Below are 16,280 nucleotides of genomic sequence, written 5' to 3'. Positions count from 1 at the left end.
TTATGGTAAAGAATCAACAACAAGTGGAACATAATTGTGAAGTTGAACAAAATGTATTGCTTATTTTAAACTTTTGTAAAAAAGAATAAACTGAAAATTGTGGCGTGCAATATTATTCATCCCCTTTACTTTCAGTGCAGCAAACTCACTCCAGAAGTTCATTGAGTATCTCTGCATGATCCAATGTTGTCCTAAATGACTGATGATGATAAATATAATCCCCCTGTGTGTAATCTAGTCTCCGTATAAATGCACCGACTCTGTGATAGTCTCAGTGTTCTGTTTAAAGGGAACCTGTCATCACTTTTTTGGCGTATAAGCTGCAGCCACCACCACCGGGCTCTTATATACAGCATTCTAACATGCTGTATATAAGAGCCCAGGCCGCTGTGAGAACATAAAAAACACTTTATAATACTCGTACTTACCTAATGGTCGTGCGGTGGGCCATATGGGCGTCTCCATTCTCCAGTGCCATGCCGCCTCTTTCAGGCATCTTCGTCCTCCTTCTTCTCTAGCCGCAGTGCATGATGCGTCCGACGTCATCCACACACGCCGGCATTCAGGTCTTGAGCAGGCGCACATTGATCTGCCCAGAGCAGGGCAGATCAAAGTATTGTAGTGCGCCTGCGCAGGATCGGCGAGTGTGTATGACGTAGACGTGTCATGCACACAGGCTTCAGAAAGAGGACGAAGATGGCCGAAAGAGGCAGTGTCGGCACCGGAGAACGGAGACGCCCGTATGGCCCACCGCACGATTGTTAAGTAAGTATTATAAAGTGTTTTTTATATTCTCACAGCGGCCTGGGCTCTTATATATAGCATGTTAGAATGCTGTATATAAGAGCCTGGTGGTGGTAGCATAAGTAAGTGGTGACAGGTTCCCTTTAAAGCACAGAGAGCATCATGAAGACCAAGGAACACAACAGGCAGGTCCGTGAGACTGTTGTGGAGAAGTTTAAAGCTGTATTTGGTTACAAAAAGATTTCCACAACTTTAAACATCCCAAGAAGCACTGTGCTAGCAATCATATTGAAATGGAAGGAATATCATACCACTGCAAATCTACCAAGACCCGGCCGTCCATCCAAACTTTCATCTCAAACAAGGAGAAGACTGATCAGAGATACAGCCAAGAGGCCAATGATCACCCTGGATGAACTGCAGAGATGTACAGCTGAGATGGGAGAGCCTGTCCATAGGACAACAATCAGTCGTACACTGCGCAAATCTGGCCTTTATGGAAGAGTGGCAATGAGAAAGCCATTTCTCAAAGATATCCATAAAAAGTGTTGCTTAAAGTTTGCCACAAGCCACCTGGGAGACACACCAAACATGTGGAAGAAGATGCTGTGGTCAGATGAAACTAAAATCGAACTTTTTGGGCACAATGCCAAACGATGTTTGGCATAAAAGCAACACATCTCATCACCCTGAATACACCATCCACACTGTCAAACATGGTGGTGGCAGTATCATTGTTTGGGCCTGCTTTTCTTCAGCAGGGACAGGAAAGATAGCTAAAATTGATGGGAAGATGGATGGAGCCAAATACAGGACCATTCGTGAAGAAAACCTGTTGGAGTCTGAAAAAGACCTGAGACTGGGACGGAGATTTGGCTTTCAACAAGACAATGGTCCAAAACATAAAGCAAAATCTACAATGCAATGGTTCAAAAATAAATGTATCCAGTTGTTAGAATGGCCAAGTCAAAGTCCAGACCTGAATCCAATCGAGAATCTTTGGAAAGAGCTGAAAACTGCTTTTCACAAACGCTCTCCATCCAACCTCACTCAGCTCCAGCTGTTTGCAAAGGAAGAATGGGCAAGAATTTCAGTCTCTCGATGTGCTAAACTGATAGAGACATACCCCAAGCGACTTGCAGCTGTAATCGCAGCAGAAGGTGGCGCTACAAAGTATTAACTTAAAGGGGCCGAATAATATTGCACGCCCCAATTTTTGAGTTTATTATTTTTTATAAAAGTTTAAAATAAGCAATACATTTTGTTGAACTTCACAATTGTGTCCCACTTGTTGTTGATTCTTCACCATAGGCCTAAGCCACACGGCGAGAAAAACGGTGGGAGTGGAGTGCGATAAAACATCGCATTCCACTCGGACCAATTTTAGCCTACAGGCCGCTTTACACGCTGCGATATTGCTATCGATATCGCTAGCGTGCGTACCCGGCCCCTGTCGGTTGTGCGTCACGGGCAGATCACTGCCCGTGGCGCACAGCCGCACAATATCGCTCGAACCCCTCACACGTACTTACCTGCCTAGCGACGTCGCTGTTGCCGGCAAACCGCCTCCTTTCTAAGGGGGCGGTTCATTCGGCGTCACAGCGATGTCACTAAGCGAGTCCCCAATAGAAGCGGAGGGGCGGAGATGAGCGGGACGAACATCCCGCCCACCTCCTTCCTTCCTCATTGCGGGCGGCGGCAGGTAAGGTGAGGTTCCTCGTTCCTGCGGTGTCACACATAGCGATGTGTGCTGCCGCAGGAATGACGAACAACCTGCGTCCTGCCACAGCAACGATATTTGGGAATGGAGGAGCCTGTCAATGATTAGCGGTTTTGCATGATTTTGTGACCTTTTTTGATCACTCGTAGGTGTCACACGCAACGACATCGCTAACGGCGCCGGATGTGCATCACAAATTTTGTGACCCCAACGACATCGCTTTAGCGATGTCGCTGCATGTAAAGCGGCCTTTAGTGTCAGCACTCATGAGTGATTATTTTCTCAGCCCTAATCGGACCGAGAAAATAGTCGCAGCATGCTGCGACTGTAATGCGAGACTCTTTCTCTCGCACCCATTCAAGTGTATGGGGTGAGAGAAAAATCGCACTGCACTCGCGGTACACCGGTGTACCACGAGTGCAGGGCGAGAATCGCAATAGCCCGCTACGGAGGAGAGAGGGAGATAAATCCCTATCTCCTCCACCCTTCCCTCCACAGCGCCGGCTCGCCCCCCGCAGCTGAGGTCCGCTCGCACAGTCGCAGGGATACTAGCATGACACTCGGCTCTGCTGTACTGCCAGTGTGAGCCGAGTGTCATGCGAGCATTGCACTAGTGCCCCGTTTGGCTCCGGCCATAACATTAAAATTTTTATCTTTATGTTTAAAGCCTGAAATGTTGTAAAAGGTTAAAAAATTCAAAGGGGCCGAATACTTTCGTAAGGCACTGTATGTAAATGAGCTGTTCTGGGCTATGGGCCGGACACTGATTAGCAAGAGAATCTGCCTCCGGAAATAATATTAAAGGGAACCAACCACCAGAATTTTCCCATATAAAGTAAAGGCAGTGCCATACTGACACTAGCATGGTGAATAAAATCATACCTTCACTTTTCAGATTGGATTTTTGATTGCAGAAAAAAACGTTGATAAAGGTTCAGAATGCTGTGATTGACATTTCACTGGGGCGGGCCTTTGTGGGTCGGGTCCTCTGTGTGAATTTACTCCTCCAGCGTCCGGACTAGTCCAGGGTCAGCCATCAATTAGGCTTGTGATTGCACACTGGGGAAGGACCCGTCTATGGATGTTAGAGAGCTCAGGGATCAGCCACAGGTTAATTAATATCAGATTAAAAGTGTTTAGTGATTTACATTAAAACCTATCAATCCTATTGTGATACACAGCAGCGTGCCACAGTGCGCTTCGGGTTTACTGAAATCGGAGGTGGGGTTAGAAATTACATGCGTGTCAGCAGTATTTGCCGCTTCATAGCCCTGAACTGATTTTTATTCCGTTATGCATTCCAAAAACCCGGAAATCATATGCATCTCATATACCAGAAGTGTACTCATAAGCACTCCACAGCCAGCATACGTTCCAAAGACAGGAACACATACATACCCCATTGTAGGGGAACAACAGTGAATATGCGGACCGCCTAATGTAGGTATGTAATGAGCAAACACACACTTTTGATTATAATAGAATAGCGGTTCATAGTGCAAATGGAACATAATATTCAAATACATGTGTTCCATCTGCAACTAATTGATATATTGATGAGATAACTGAGCACAAGTTAAACTTCCTGCGAGACACCTTCCCTTCCTCAGTGCATTCAGCATAGACAGGAGTAAAGGCCGCTACGATTTATCTGACGATCTCATTAGCGATGTGACACGCCCAGATCGTAGTTACGATTTGCCGAGATTGCACATAGGTCGTTTATTAGCGGTCACACGTAACGATTTCACAAGCGACGCAAAATCGTTCAGCGATATATTGTTTGATCAAGGCGGTCGTGTGGATGTTGTTCGTCGTTGGCAGGGTGTCAAACGTACCAATATGTCTGCTGCGATCCAAACGAACAATATTTTGAAAATGAACGACGTGTTAGCGATCAGCGATTTTCAACCTATTTGTGATCGCTTGGAGTCGCACGTAGGTGTCACACGCAACAACGTCGCTAACGATGCCGGATGTGCGTCACAGAAACCGTGACCCCGCCAACAACATATCGTCAGATAAATCGAAGCATGTAACGTCGGTTTAACTCTACCTCAAAACCTAAGGCGGGCTTTGCACACTGCGACATCGCAGGTGCGATGTCGGTGGGGTCAAATTGAAAGTGACGTACTTCCGGCATCGCATGCGACATCGCAGTGTGTAAAGCCTGGATGATACGATTAACGAGCGCAAAAGCGTCGTAATCGTATCATCGGTACAGCGTCGGCGTAATTCATAATTACGCCGGCGCGATGGTCCGATGTTGTTCCTCGCTCCTGCGGCAGCACACATCGCTGTGTGTGAAGCCGCAGGAGCGAGGAACATCTCCTACCGGCGTCACTGCGGCTTCCGTAGGATATGCGGAAGGAAGGAGGTGGGCAGGATGTTTACATCCTGCTCATCTCCGCCCCTCCGCTCCGATTGGCCGCCTGACGTGTGACGTCGCAGTGACGCCGCACGACCCGCCCCCTTAACAAGGAGACGGGTCGCCGGCCACAGGGACGTCGCACGGCAGGTGAGTGTGTGTGTGAAGCTGGCGTAGCGATAATTTTCGCTACGCCAGCTATCACCACATATCGCTGCTGCGACGGGGGCGGGGACTATCGCACTCGGCATCGCAGCATCGGCCTGCGATGTCGTAGTGTGCAAAGCCCGCCTAAGTCTAGTTCTTTTATTCTCCATATGCAATAAAGTCTACTGAAGACTTCAGAAGGTAAGAAATGCGTTGGGACCCACTGAGGAAGAGTGCAGGGATGTCACAAGGGTACCATGACTGAGAGTCGTCCCTACTATATCTGGTGTTAGATCACAGGGCTACATGCACACTTACACAGGTTAATACTGCTGTGCAGATTCTTCTTGATCTAATGCTGCTAGGGTTAAGTAATTGATCTGGTCTTCTAAACTTTGGAACGTGGTCACCGCACGGGGTGAAAGAACACGTCAGGGACGCCAGGGAGCTCATATTAAGAAACAGCTTCAGATTTGTCTACAATTGACTCAAATACTTGGAGAATGGAACATAGGTTGGGTAGAAATGTTGTTGGTTGAGTTATGGAGAGTAATCATCCGCAAATAGGCTAGCTTTGTATGTTTCAGTGTGGGTATCAAAGCTCTTAATGTCCGGATGATTCCTGATAGCATCTGCCAGAGGTTCCATTTCTAAAGCGAAAAAAGCTGGGGATAGGGGGCATCCTTGTCTGGTTCCTCTTTGGATGCAACTAGGAGCTGGTTCTTCAGTAGGGAGTTTTAGGTAGGCCGGTGTTCCTCTGTGTTTATTGTTATTGTGACGCTGGACTAGCAAGGTAGTCACAGACATAACACCATACACACCCCCTCCCCCGGATAGTTACACCAGTCAACCAAAAACCCTTGTTGCCTCCCTCCAGGGGCTGATGTCCACACCAGGTGGAGTGGAGCCAGGCGGTTGGCCCCACCCACCGAGGAGTTCACAGTCCTGGAGGCAGGAAAAGTAGTTAGTTGAGTGTTGGAGATGAAAGTGAGTGGCGTAAAACGGCAAGTGTCTGGGTAGGAGCCCAGGCACTGACAGCAAGGTCGGCAGACGGTGGTGGCCGTCTGCAGGAGTTAGCGGATCTCTGCGGAACCGTAGGACCGAGGTTGGGCGGTGGCCCACCGGTACCGAACCGGGGAGCGGAGTGAAGTTAAGCACACCGGCAGGGCCATCGGACCCTGACTAGTCCCTTTGGGACTGGAAAGGGGATAAATGCCGCTCTGCTGTGCAATAAAGATGAATATTATGTCTTCAAGATGGGACTTTATTCTACGTGTTACAGTTATTCTACTGCATCAGGATAATCACATTTACCTAAATATGATGGTAAATGTGATGATCCTGATGAAGGAGGGAAACGCTAAAAAGCGTAGAATAAAGTCAACACTTGATGAATTAGAGTGTAGCGTTAGGCTGGGTTGTGCTGGGACTCACAGAACCAGTAAAATCAGAAACAACTTAGCAAGAACTCAGTGTGTGTCTGAAAATGTCTTGTACGATTGAATTGAGCTGGAAGATATGTACCTGCCAGATGGTGTGTAAAGTTGTTGATGAAGATGAACCATTGAGTAAATTACTATTGTTTGAAACGAACTTGTGGTATCATTATGGAAACTAGTTGTCATTTGGTCCTGCCCAGCTGATGTCATGGGTAACATGTGGCCTGCACATGTGAATCATGTGAACAGCGCACACTACAAAGCTCATACACCCAGCCAGGACCAGCTCTTTCATGTAGCATGTCGGGGTGTTTGGAGTCAATTCCTCTCCCATGACTACCGCCCTGAGACACCATACAGATATGCCATAAATGTCTAAAAAAAGTGGGATCCATGCCTCTAACCCACCAGAAGAGACTTCTCCTGCATTCAAACTTAGAATGAAACCAGAAGTGGTTTCATTCTATGTGAGTACTGTATGGCATTATGTGACACACTATGGCACTATGTGAGTACTGTATGGCATTATGTGAGTACTGTATGGCATTATGTGAGTACTGTATGGCACTATGTGAGTACTGTATGGCACTATGTGACACATTTTTGCAGTGTGTAGCAGACCTTGATGTATTTTCTGCTCTTTGCTTCCCTGATCTGTGGATTGTTCCGCCACATACCTGTGTCCTAATCACTCTACAAGTGCTGCAATCACTACAGGGGATTGCACCTGTGTCTGGACAGGTCCAGGACTAATATCACTGATATAACACTAATTAGTCCTCGATTAATGACTCCGCGCCCCTCCCCACACACACACACACACACACAATGCACCCCCATTACCCTCACTCACACACACAATACAGTGCACACACCATTACCCCTCCCCCCACACACAATACAATACACCCCCCCATTAACCCCTACACACACACACACACACACACACACAAACAATACAATGCACCCCCATTACCCCTCCCCCCACACACAATACAATACACGCCCCCATAACCCCCTACACACACACACACACACACACTAAAATGCACCCCCATTACCCCTCCCCACACACACACAATACAATGCACCCCCATTACCCTCACTCACACACACAATACAATGCACGCTCCATTACCCCTCCCCCCACACAATACAATACACCCCCCATCACCCCCTACACACACATGCACACACACACAATACATTGCACCCCCCATTACCCCCCCACACACACAATACAATGCACCCTCCATTACCCCCTCCCCAGACATAATACAATGCACCCCCCGTCAGCCGCTACACACACAAATTACACTACCCCATCACTACATACTCCTGCCACCCCCCCCCCCCTCGGCCTGTCACAAAGCTGTGTTCCTTCACAAATGTTTCCCCGTAATGTGTCATCAGCCCCTCCCCACTCATCCCCATTAATTAAACCTGCCATCTTCGGCTCCTCCATGGAGCGCTTACCGCTTCCTGGTGTCTCCTGTGTGTCACCCGCAGCACTGTGATGACGTCAGCAAGGTGATGATCTCATCACGTTGCTGCACGTCGGGTGCGGGGCCCAGTCCCGGCACACTGTTCAAATGTATTTACGTCTGAAAGACGTAAATACATTTGCACAGGAAGGAGGAAGCTGCGGTCACCGCCACCGCCGCACTCCTCAGCAGTGTGTGCATGCCGGGCACACAACACACAGCAGGGCTGGCACAGCACAGCGCTGCCTCCTGGTCCTGCTGCAGCTAGTGTGCCCGGTGTCGGGGGCGGAGGGAACACGCTCGCCACGCTCGGGTCCAGGCCTTCTGCTGCTGCTGCTCAGTGGCTCGAGCGGTGGGCCGGACCTGGGGACTCGAGCAGCGCTCCTCACCCGTGAGTGAAAAGGGATGGATTGTTTGGGGGGAGAGTTCATGACGCCACCCACGGGACGTGGTGATGATGGTGTAGCGCCCTGGACCAGCCAGGGGCCACAGAGAATAACACCAACACACCCCACACTCCCGGTCAGGCACACCGAAGTCAGACACAAAACCCTTGTTGCCTTCCTCCAGGGGCTGATGTTCACACCAGGGGGGTGGGCCAGGCGGTTGGTCCCACCCACCGAGGAGTTCACAGTCCTTGAGGCGGGAAAAGCCAGTTCAGTTTGATAGTGGAAGTGAGAGGAAGTGAAGTGGTAGTGGAGCAGACTGAAGTTGGTCCGGGTGTGTGGCCCGGACAGATCAGCAAGGTTGGCAGACGGTGGTGACCGTCTGCAGGAGTGGCCTATCGGAGTCTACCGTAAGGACCGTGGACGGACGGTGGCCCGGCGGTACCGGACCGGTACACAAAGAGAAGTCAGCACCATCTGGCAGGGGCTTACGGACCCCGGCAAGGCTAGGAGTCGCCGTGAATTTGCCAAATTCGTTAGCGAAGGGGACCTCCTGGGTTTCCCAGCAGCCAAGACCCGACAGAAGGCAACAGTCCAACCGAGAGAGGGAAACACAGCCACCGCCAAGGCTACCGTTCCCAGGGCCAGAGCCTGCGGACAAAAGGGGCTCCTCCAGCCCATATCCAAGCTGGGGAGCAGGTTACCGGTGGGAACCCATTGGAACCATCTACCGTACATAGGTGCAGGGAAAGGCAGTCACCATCAACCTGCCGGAAGAAACAACACCGCAGCCGTCTGTGGGACCCGTCCATCCAGCCGTGTGTTTTACCGAGAACTGTGTCCTCATCATTGGCTGAGTGAGTACCACCGTGCCGTGCGGCACAGCGCTGCCCCCGCGACCCTGCACCTCACCAGGCCCCGTAACCCGCCTGCCATCCATCCCTACCCCATCACCGGGCCCCGGGACAACCAACCCCTACCCACGGAGGGGAGAACTAACAACAAAGCTGCTCCCTGTCACCGCTCCCGGGATCCCCGTCTAGAGCAGCGGTGGTGTCACCAATATCACCACAACCGTGGGTGGCGTCACGGACAATACTCAAGTCCCCCACAATCATTTCCCCACCCTTTTCACTCACGGGCGAGGAGCGCCGCTTGAGTCCCCGGGATCCGGCCCACCGCTCGAGCCACCACAGAGCAGCGGCAGCAGCAGCCGGACCCATGCAGTGGGAGAGCGCAGCGTCCCCTCCTCCGCCTGTGACAATGGCACCACCGCTGCTGGTGACGGGGATCCCGGGAGAGATGGTAGGGAGCAGCTGGGATGTTGTCCCCTCCGTGGGTAGGGGTTGGTGATCCCGGGGCCCGGTGGTGTAACGGGGAGGCTGGATGGATGGGGTGCAGGGTTGCAGGGACAGCGCGGCGCGGTGCCGGACGGCACTGGTGTACTCACTCAGGCAATCAATGACAGAGTCTCTGGTAAACCAAAACGGCTGGATGGACGGGTCCCGCAGCCGGCTGCATTGTTGTTGTGCTCTCCCCGGACGGCTGATGGTGGCCGTCTTTCCCTGCACCTGTTAGAATGTTCTGACTCCCGTGGTTGCCCACCGGTAGTCCGCTCCCCGGCGTATAGGTGCCGTAGGAGCCCGTTTTGCCCGCCGGCGCTGGCCCTTGGATCTCTAGCCTGTGGCGGTGGCTGTATATCCTCACGGTGTGGACTGCTGCCTTCTAGCGGGAACTGGCTGTTAGGAAACCCCTGAGGTTCCGGTGACACTTGGATTTGACCGTCGGCGGCGGCTCCAAGCCTAGTCGGGGTCCGATGGCCCCACCTGTGTGCTTAACCTCACTCCGCTCCCCGGTTCGGTACCGGTGGGCCACCGCCCAACCCCGGTCCCACGGCCCTGCAGAGATCCGCTAACTCCTGCAGACGGCCACCACCGTCTGCCAACCTTGCTGTCAGTGCCTGGGCTCCAACCCAGACACTTGTAGTTCCTGACCTCTCACTTTCACCTCCAAAACTAATCTACTGCTTTTCCTGCCTCCAGGCCTGTGAACTCCTCGGTGGGTGGGGTCAACCGCCTGGCTCCACCCCACCTGGTGTGGACATCAGCCCCTGGAGGAAGGTAACAAGGGTTTTTGTCTGACTGTTGTAACTGTCTAGGGTGGGGGGTGTGTATGTTATTATGTCTGTGACTACCTTGCTAGTCCATGTAGATAGATAAAACCGGTCCTTTGAGCGCTAATAGATCTATTATCTCAGGTTTTCTTTGTGAATAATTATGCTTTATTTGTGACAATTAGATTAAAACAAATAAAGCTCTTGTTATCACAACGCGTTTCAGCAAGATAAACTTGCCTTGCTAGTCCAGGGCGTCACACACCTGCAGATACAGCGGCGCACTACAGGAACCAGCCCACTACAGGGACCGGCCCATCTGGCATTTGCCAGAATTGCCCTATGGTCAGTCCTGGCCTGCTTCTCATGTCAAGGGCCCATTGACTTTTGGTCTCACAGGGGATTTCTTTGGGTTTTCTTATCCAGGAAAGAACGGACGTCATCCCAACCGACCAGACTAAACCCCGCTTCTGGGGACGCAGTTCAACAGTCCTCTAAAAAGCAGGACCCCACGTGTCCGGGATCAAAGGGTTGACCCTTAGGATCGTTAATCAAGTTCAATAGTATGGCCTCTTTTCTCTATCTCCTACTGGGAACTCTCCTACCCTCCTTCTACATCCTGCCCTATATATACCATATCCTCCTCCTTTCTCTTAACCCTTTTCCTGCCTACCCAGGTGCTAGGAAAGCAGTCACTACCACACTGCGACCTGGTGGCCATTTAAAAGAGAGACCGTACATTTGAGTACATTAACTACAACCTTCGGTGCGCCGACTACTTCTACAGGGGGTGGCATGGCCTTGACCCCCCCTACACACATATGAAACAAACCAGAATATACAGTGAGCAAAATAAGTATTTGATACACTGCTGATTTTGCAAGGTCTGTAATTTTTAGCATAGGTAAACTTCAACTGTAACATACTGAATAAATAAAATCTAGAAAATCTCATTGTATGATTTTTAAATAATTAATTTGTCTTGATTGCATGAAATAAGTATTTGATCACCTTCCAACCAGCAAGATATATGGCTCTCATAGACCTATTATTTTTTCTTTAAGAAGCCCTCCTACTCTGCACTCATTACCTTTTATTAAGTTCATCTGAATGAACTTGTTATTTGTATAAAAAACACCTATCCACACACTCAATGAATCACACTCCAACCTCTTCACCATTGCCAAAACCAAAGAGCTGTCTAAGGACACCGCGGACAAAGTTGTAGGTCTGCACAAGGCTGGGATGGGCTATAGGACTATAGGCAAACAGCTTGATCAGAAGGTAACAACTATTGGTCTGGGGCTCCATGCAAGATCTTGCCTTGTGGGGTAAGGAGGATTCTGAGAAAGGTCAAGAAATAGCCCAGAACTACATGGGAGGACCTGGTCAATGACCTGAAGAGAGCTGGAATCACACTGTCAAAGATCACTGTTAGTAGCACACTACGACGTCATGGATTAAAATCATACAGGGCACGTAAGGTCTTCTGCTCATGCCAGCTCATGTCCAGTCCCGTTTAAAGTTTGCCAATAACCATCTGGATAATACAGAGGAGTCATGGGAGAAGGTCATGTGGTTAGATGAGACCAAAATAGAACTTTTTGGCATTAACTCCACTCGCCATGTTTGGAGGAAGAAGAAAGATGAATACCACCCCAAGAACACAGTCTAAACAATGAAGGATGGGGTTGGAAACATCATACTTTCAGAGTAATTTTCTACAAAGGGGACAGGATTATTTTACCGTATTGAAGGGAGGATAGATCAGGTTGAGGTCATGTATTGCTTTTTGCAAACAACCTCCTTCCCTCAGTTAGGGCATTGAAGATGGATCGGGGCTGGATCTTCAAGAATGACAATAATCCGAAACACACAGCCAGGGCAACTAAAGTGTGGCTTTGTAAGAAGCATTTCAAGATCCTGGAGTGGCCTAGCCAGTCTCTGTGATGCCCTGGACTAGCCAGGTAGTCACAGATAGAGCCCCGCACAACACCAGTCCCACACAAGGTAACACCAGCCAAACCATAAACCCTAGTCACCTCCCTCAGGGCTGGATGGACACACCAGGGGGGCGGAGCCAGGCGGTAGGCACGCCCACCGAGGAGTTCAGAGAGCCTGAGGCAGGAAACAGTTCAGTTTTAGTCTGTGGAGTTGAGTTGTGACTAGTGACAGGAGTGAAGGAGAGTGGAAGCAGGCCTGTGTAGCAGGTCTGCAGCAGTCTGACAGGTGCCAGGGTCGGAGCCCTGGTACCTTGGCTAGGAGGCATACAGTGGCCTTAGCCTGCAGGAGCCGGGAAGACGGTTCAGTGGAACCATGGTGGACCGGGACAGGGTAGTGGCCCGCCGGTACTGACCCGGGGAAACAAATTCGGAACCGGAGCACACAGGGGGGTACTCAGACCCTGAAACGAGGTACAGAATCCAGCGGACTGAGTTAATTCACTGATTGCGGTCTGGACTATAGGTCCGACTGAAGACAACAGCCCACCGAGGGGGATAGAAAGCCGCACAGGCAGAGAGATCCCACGGGCCAGCGTCTGCGGGCAAACAGGCTCCTCTGAAATATACAAAGCCGGGGAGCGGACTCCCGTCGCTGAAGTGCAGGCAGTCTACACATACACTACACGGTGCAGGAGAAAGGCAAAGACCACCGAACCGGGTGGGGGACCAGACGCAGCCGGCTGCGGGCACTGACCACCATCAACTTTGTTTACCAGACACTTGTGTGTGTCAATAACAGTGAGTACAACAGTGCCATCCGGCCGTGCACCGCCCTGCACCCTCCAGCTACTCCTCCCCAACGGGTCCCGAGGCCATCATCCCTGCCCACGGAGGTGTTAACATCTTGCTGCATAACCATCTCCCCCGGGTGCCCCGTAACTGCAGCGGTGGTGTCTACACCTTCACCACATCCCGTGGGTGGCGTCACGAACTTAAACACGGCTCCGGCCGTACACCTACCTACCACCCCACGAAGTAGCGTCAGCACCCTTTCAGAGCGAAGTGACCCCGGATCCGGAGGCGCTCGAGCCACCCACCAACGAGCCCGGATCAGAGCGGCTCGGCTGCAGCCGAGCGCGGGGCGGTACATCTCCAAACCAGAACCCAATAGAAAATCTCTGGAGGGAGCTGAAACTCAATGCTGCCCAGTGACAGTCCCAAAACCTGAAGATCTGGAGAAGATCTGTATAGAGGAGTGGGTCAATATCCCTGCTGCAGTGTGTGCAAACCTGGTCAAGAACTACAGGAAACATCTGACCTCTGTAACATACAACTTTGTCAGTCTTACAAAAAAAGTTAAAATCGCTGAAATGTAAAATGGTTAAATAAAGGGTTTAACAGAATTAGGAGTTAAAACCATGCGCCTTAATCCGGTTGTTAAGCTGCTTATCCCACATAGAAATCTTAGTGAAATAGTGATATGTTTTTGATCGTGCCACTAGGAGTTTGTTACCCTTTCCATTTCTTTACTGTAAATTTTAGGGATTGAATATAGAAAAATCATCCAGATAGGAAATGCCTCTTATCTGCCCAGTAAGTGCATGAGGTTTGGCACATAATAGGATAAGAGCCAATGTGGCAAGGGAGGGGGCACAGTCTTCGCCGGCGGTGAGAAAACCCCTTGTATCTATGAGGTTTTGCCTGTGAAGCATTATTTTCGCCTCAGTGAGTTTATCCATGTAACTCCACATCTGGCCAGCAGATGGCACTGGTTTTCAAGTTGGAAAAAAGGGGGAGGTGTGGCACAGGAGACAGAAAGCAGAGGGAGGGAGGGAGAAGCAGGGAATTATAAGCTGTCTGTGTATGTAGAGGAGAAGGAAGAATGGAGGGGTGATGAGTGGGAGGCATGGGGCGAGCAGTTGATTTAGGGATGTCTTCTGGGGGGCTCAGGAATCCTTGGCTGGGCCTGATGGTGATATGCTGCATAGGCTGCCATGCAAAATCCCTGGTGGAGCCCCCAATGCCTCAGGGTAAGTCTGCAGGATGGGAAGACAATGAAATGGGTGTTAGCAGGGTCAGAGGATGTGCATGGAGCTCCACTGTGGCCTCAGTGCATGCATTATGTGATCTGGCATGTCTGCATGTATGATGCCTGCTGATCTGGGGGTGATTGCGGGCTCTATTGTTAGCATTTCTGGGGTGAGGGCTTTTGAGAATTCAGGGAGCCTGATCTTTGATTGGAGAGGGTGGTTCTGATCTCTGATAGGAGAGCCCGCTTCTGATTTTTGATTGGCTCAGACAGATAAATTAGGGTGACCCTATTTTGTGGCTGTCGATATACGGATTCATTCATTCATATTGTTGGGGTGCTGTCCCTGTTGGGTCGGTGTTATGGATGGGGCTGGAGTAGCCATGGGTTGGGTGGTACACCGTAGTACCAGTTAGGGTGGGGGTTACAGTCTCCAGGGTAATTGTAATGTGTGATGTAATGGGTGGGGATGGATTTGGGGTGTAGAAGCCGCTCTGCTACCCAAGGATGAAGGATTGTTTATGATTGATGTTACATTGTATGTGTCCTTGTTACACTGTGATACAGAAGAAGCTGCTGTGGATGTATCGGGAGGGTGGGCATAGAAGGGGCAACATTTTGCCAATCAGAGCTTTCTTTTGCATAGTGACTCAAAGCTTAGTGATATATTGATGAGGTAATTCATTCTAAAAGTGACTAAGGGGTTAATATCTTTAATATCACATGATGTCCTATCCTGTGGGGGCTATTGTATTATGGCGGAGGAGGCGGCGGCGGCGAGACCCCCTGGCACAATCACATGTTTGGGGAATGTTGGAGGATGTGATTCTCCAGGGAAAAGTGTATATTAGCTGTGGTTCTCTATTTGTAGTAACTCCCAATATCAGCTGTCTCCGCTCTCAGCTGTCATCCTGGCAGACGATTGTCTGCTTGCAATTCTCTCCAAGTGGCATCTGTGCCTGGAGACATTTAGGGTGGGCATCACTTTAGTTGTTGATAGGATTCCTACAATAATAATAGAAGTGCATGCAAAACCAAATAATAGGCATTGTAAATGCACTGGAGACCTCCCCTCCTAAATACAGGGTGCCATGGCGCAATGGTACAAATCTGCTGGGCATCCTAGCAACCAATCAGGATGCAGCTTCCATCCCTCCAGTGCCGCTCAGCATAAATGGGCGCGAGGAGCCCGGCGGTTGCTATGCTCTGTGTTCACTCGCTGACAGGATGAATGCAGATGTGTGTCCTGTACAGCGGCCGCTCACTGTCTGGGCTGTAGTAATAGGGCCCAATGTACACTATGTTTAGAAACCAGCAGCCAATATTTAGACCAGTGAATGCCAATCCAGAATTTTCCATATATTAAGTTATTGTCCACTGATCCCTGTAAAATTTCACTTTGTGCCTCTCGGACTGTACGTGGTGACAGATAAGCTTATATCTGTTCAGGCACAAAGCCAATAGTGTCCCTAGATTTGATTTTGTACATAAAGGGGAACCCCAGGAAATTGCACCATAATTGCAGTTATCACCTATCCGTCCTGACCCCACCGAACCTAAGAACGGAGCACTGGACTGCCACATTAGACTGAAGCAATTGTTTAATGTGGTTGATTGTCTCCGTTCATTGTCTATGGGACAGTGGTGATGGCTGTCACCTGCACTCCCGTAAACAATGAATGGAGCGATAATACCCAAGCAGAAAATCCAGTCATTCAAATGGGGCATTGCGGAGTCCCAATCACTTGGTCCCAAGACTGGTGGGGGTCAAAGTAGTTAAACCCACCCAAACATCTACTATTGGTGGCGGATTGAAGCATCATACTTATGATGGTATGGAATTAGCAAAGGCCTACTGCTCATAGGGGAGTACCTCCTTGTGAATGACCAGGACCCTGCTGGACGTG

General features: G+C 50.1%; 1 protein-coding gene across 3 annotated transcripts in view; it reads left to right on the top strand.

Annotated features, from left to right (window-relative positions):
- The first annotated feature begins 14,175 nt into the window (after window positions 1–14,175).
- The window catches only part of FAM171A2 (family with sequence similarity 171 member A2), a 47,702-nt gene continuing 45,597 nt past the window's right edge, over window positions 14,176–16,280 (top strand). For all 3 annotated transcript variants that reach the window (XM_075350244.1, XM_075350245.1, XM_075350243.1), the window contains exon 1: window positions 14,176–14,374. In XM_075350244.1, coding sequence (XP_075206359.1) covers window positions 14,251–14,374 — 124 coding nt within the window. In that variant the 5' untranslated portion in view covers window positions 14,176–14,250. The remainder of the gene's footprint in view (window positions 14,375–16,280) is intronic.

The sequence above is a fragment of the Anomaloglossus baeobatrachus genome, chromosome 5, assembly GCF_048569485.1.
Source record: "Anomaloglossus baeobatrachus isolate aAnoBae1 chromosome 5, aAnoBae1.hap1, whole genome shotgun sequence".
Lineage (NCBI taxonomy): Eukaryota > Metazoa > Chordata > Amphibia > Anura > Aromobatidae > Anomaloglossus > Anomaloglossus baeobatrachus.
Note: the sequence above shows the minus strand (reverse complement) of the source record. Positions and strands in the feature narration are given on the sequence as shown.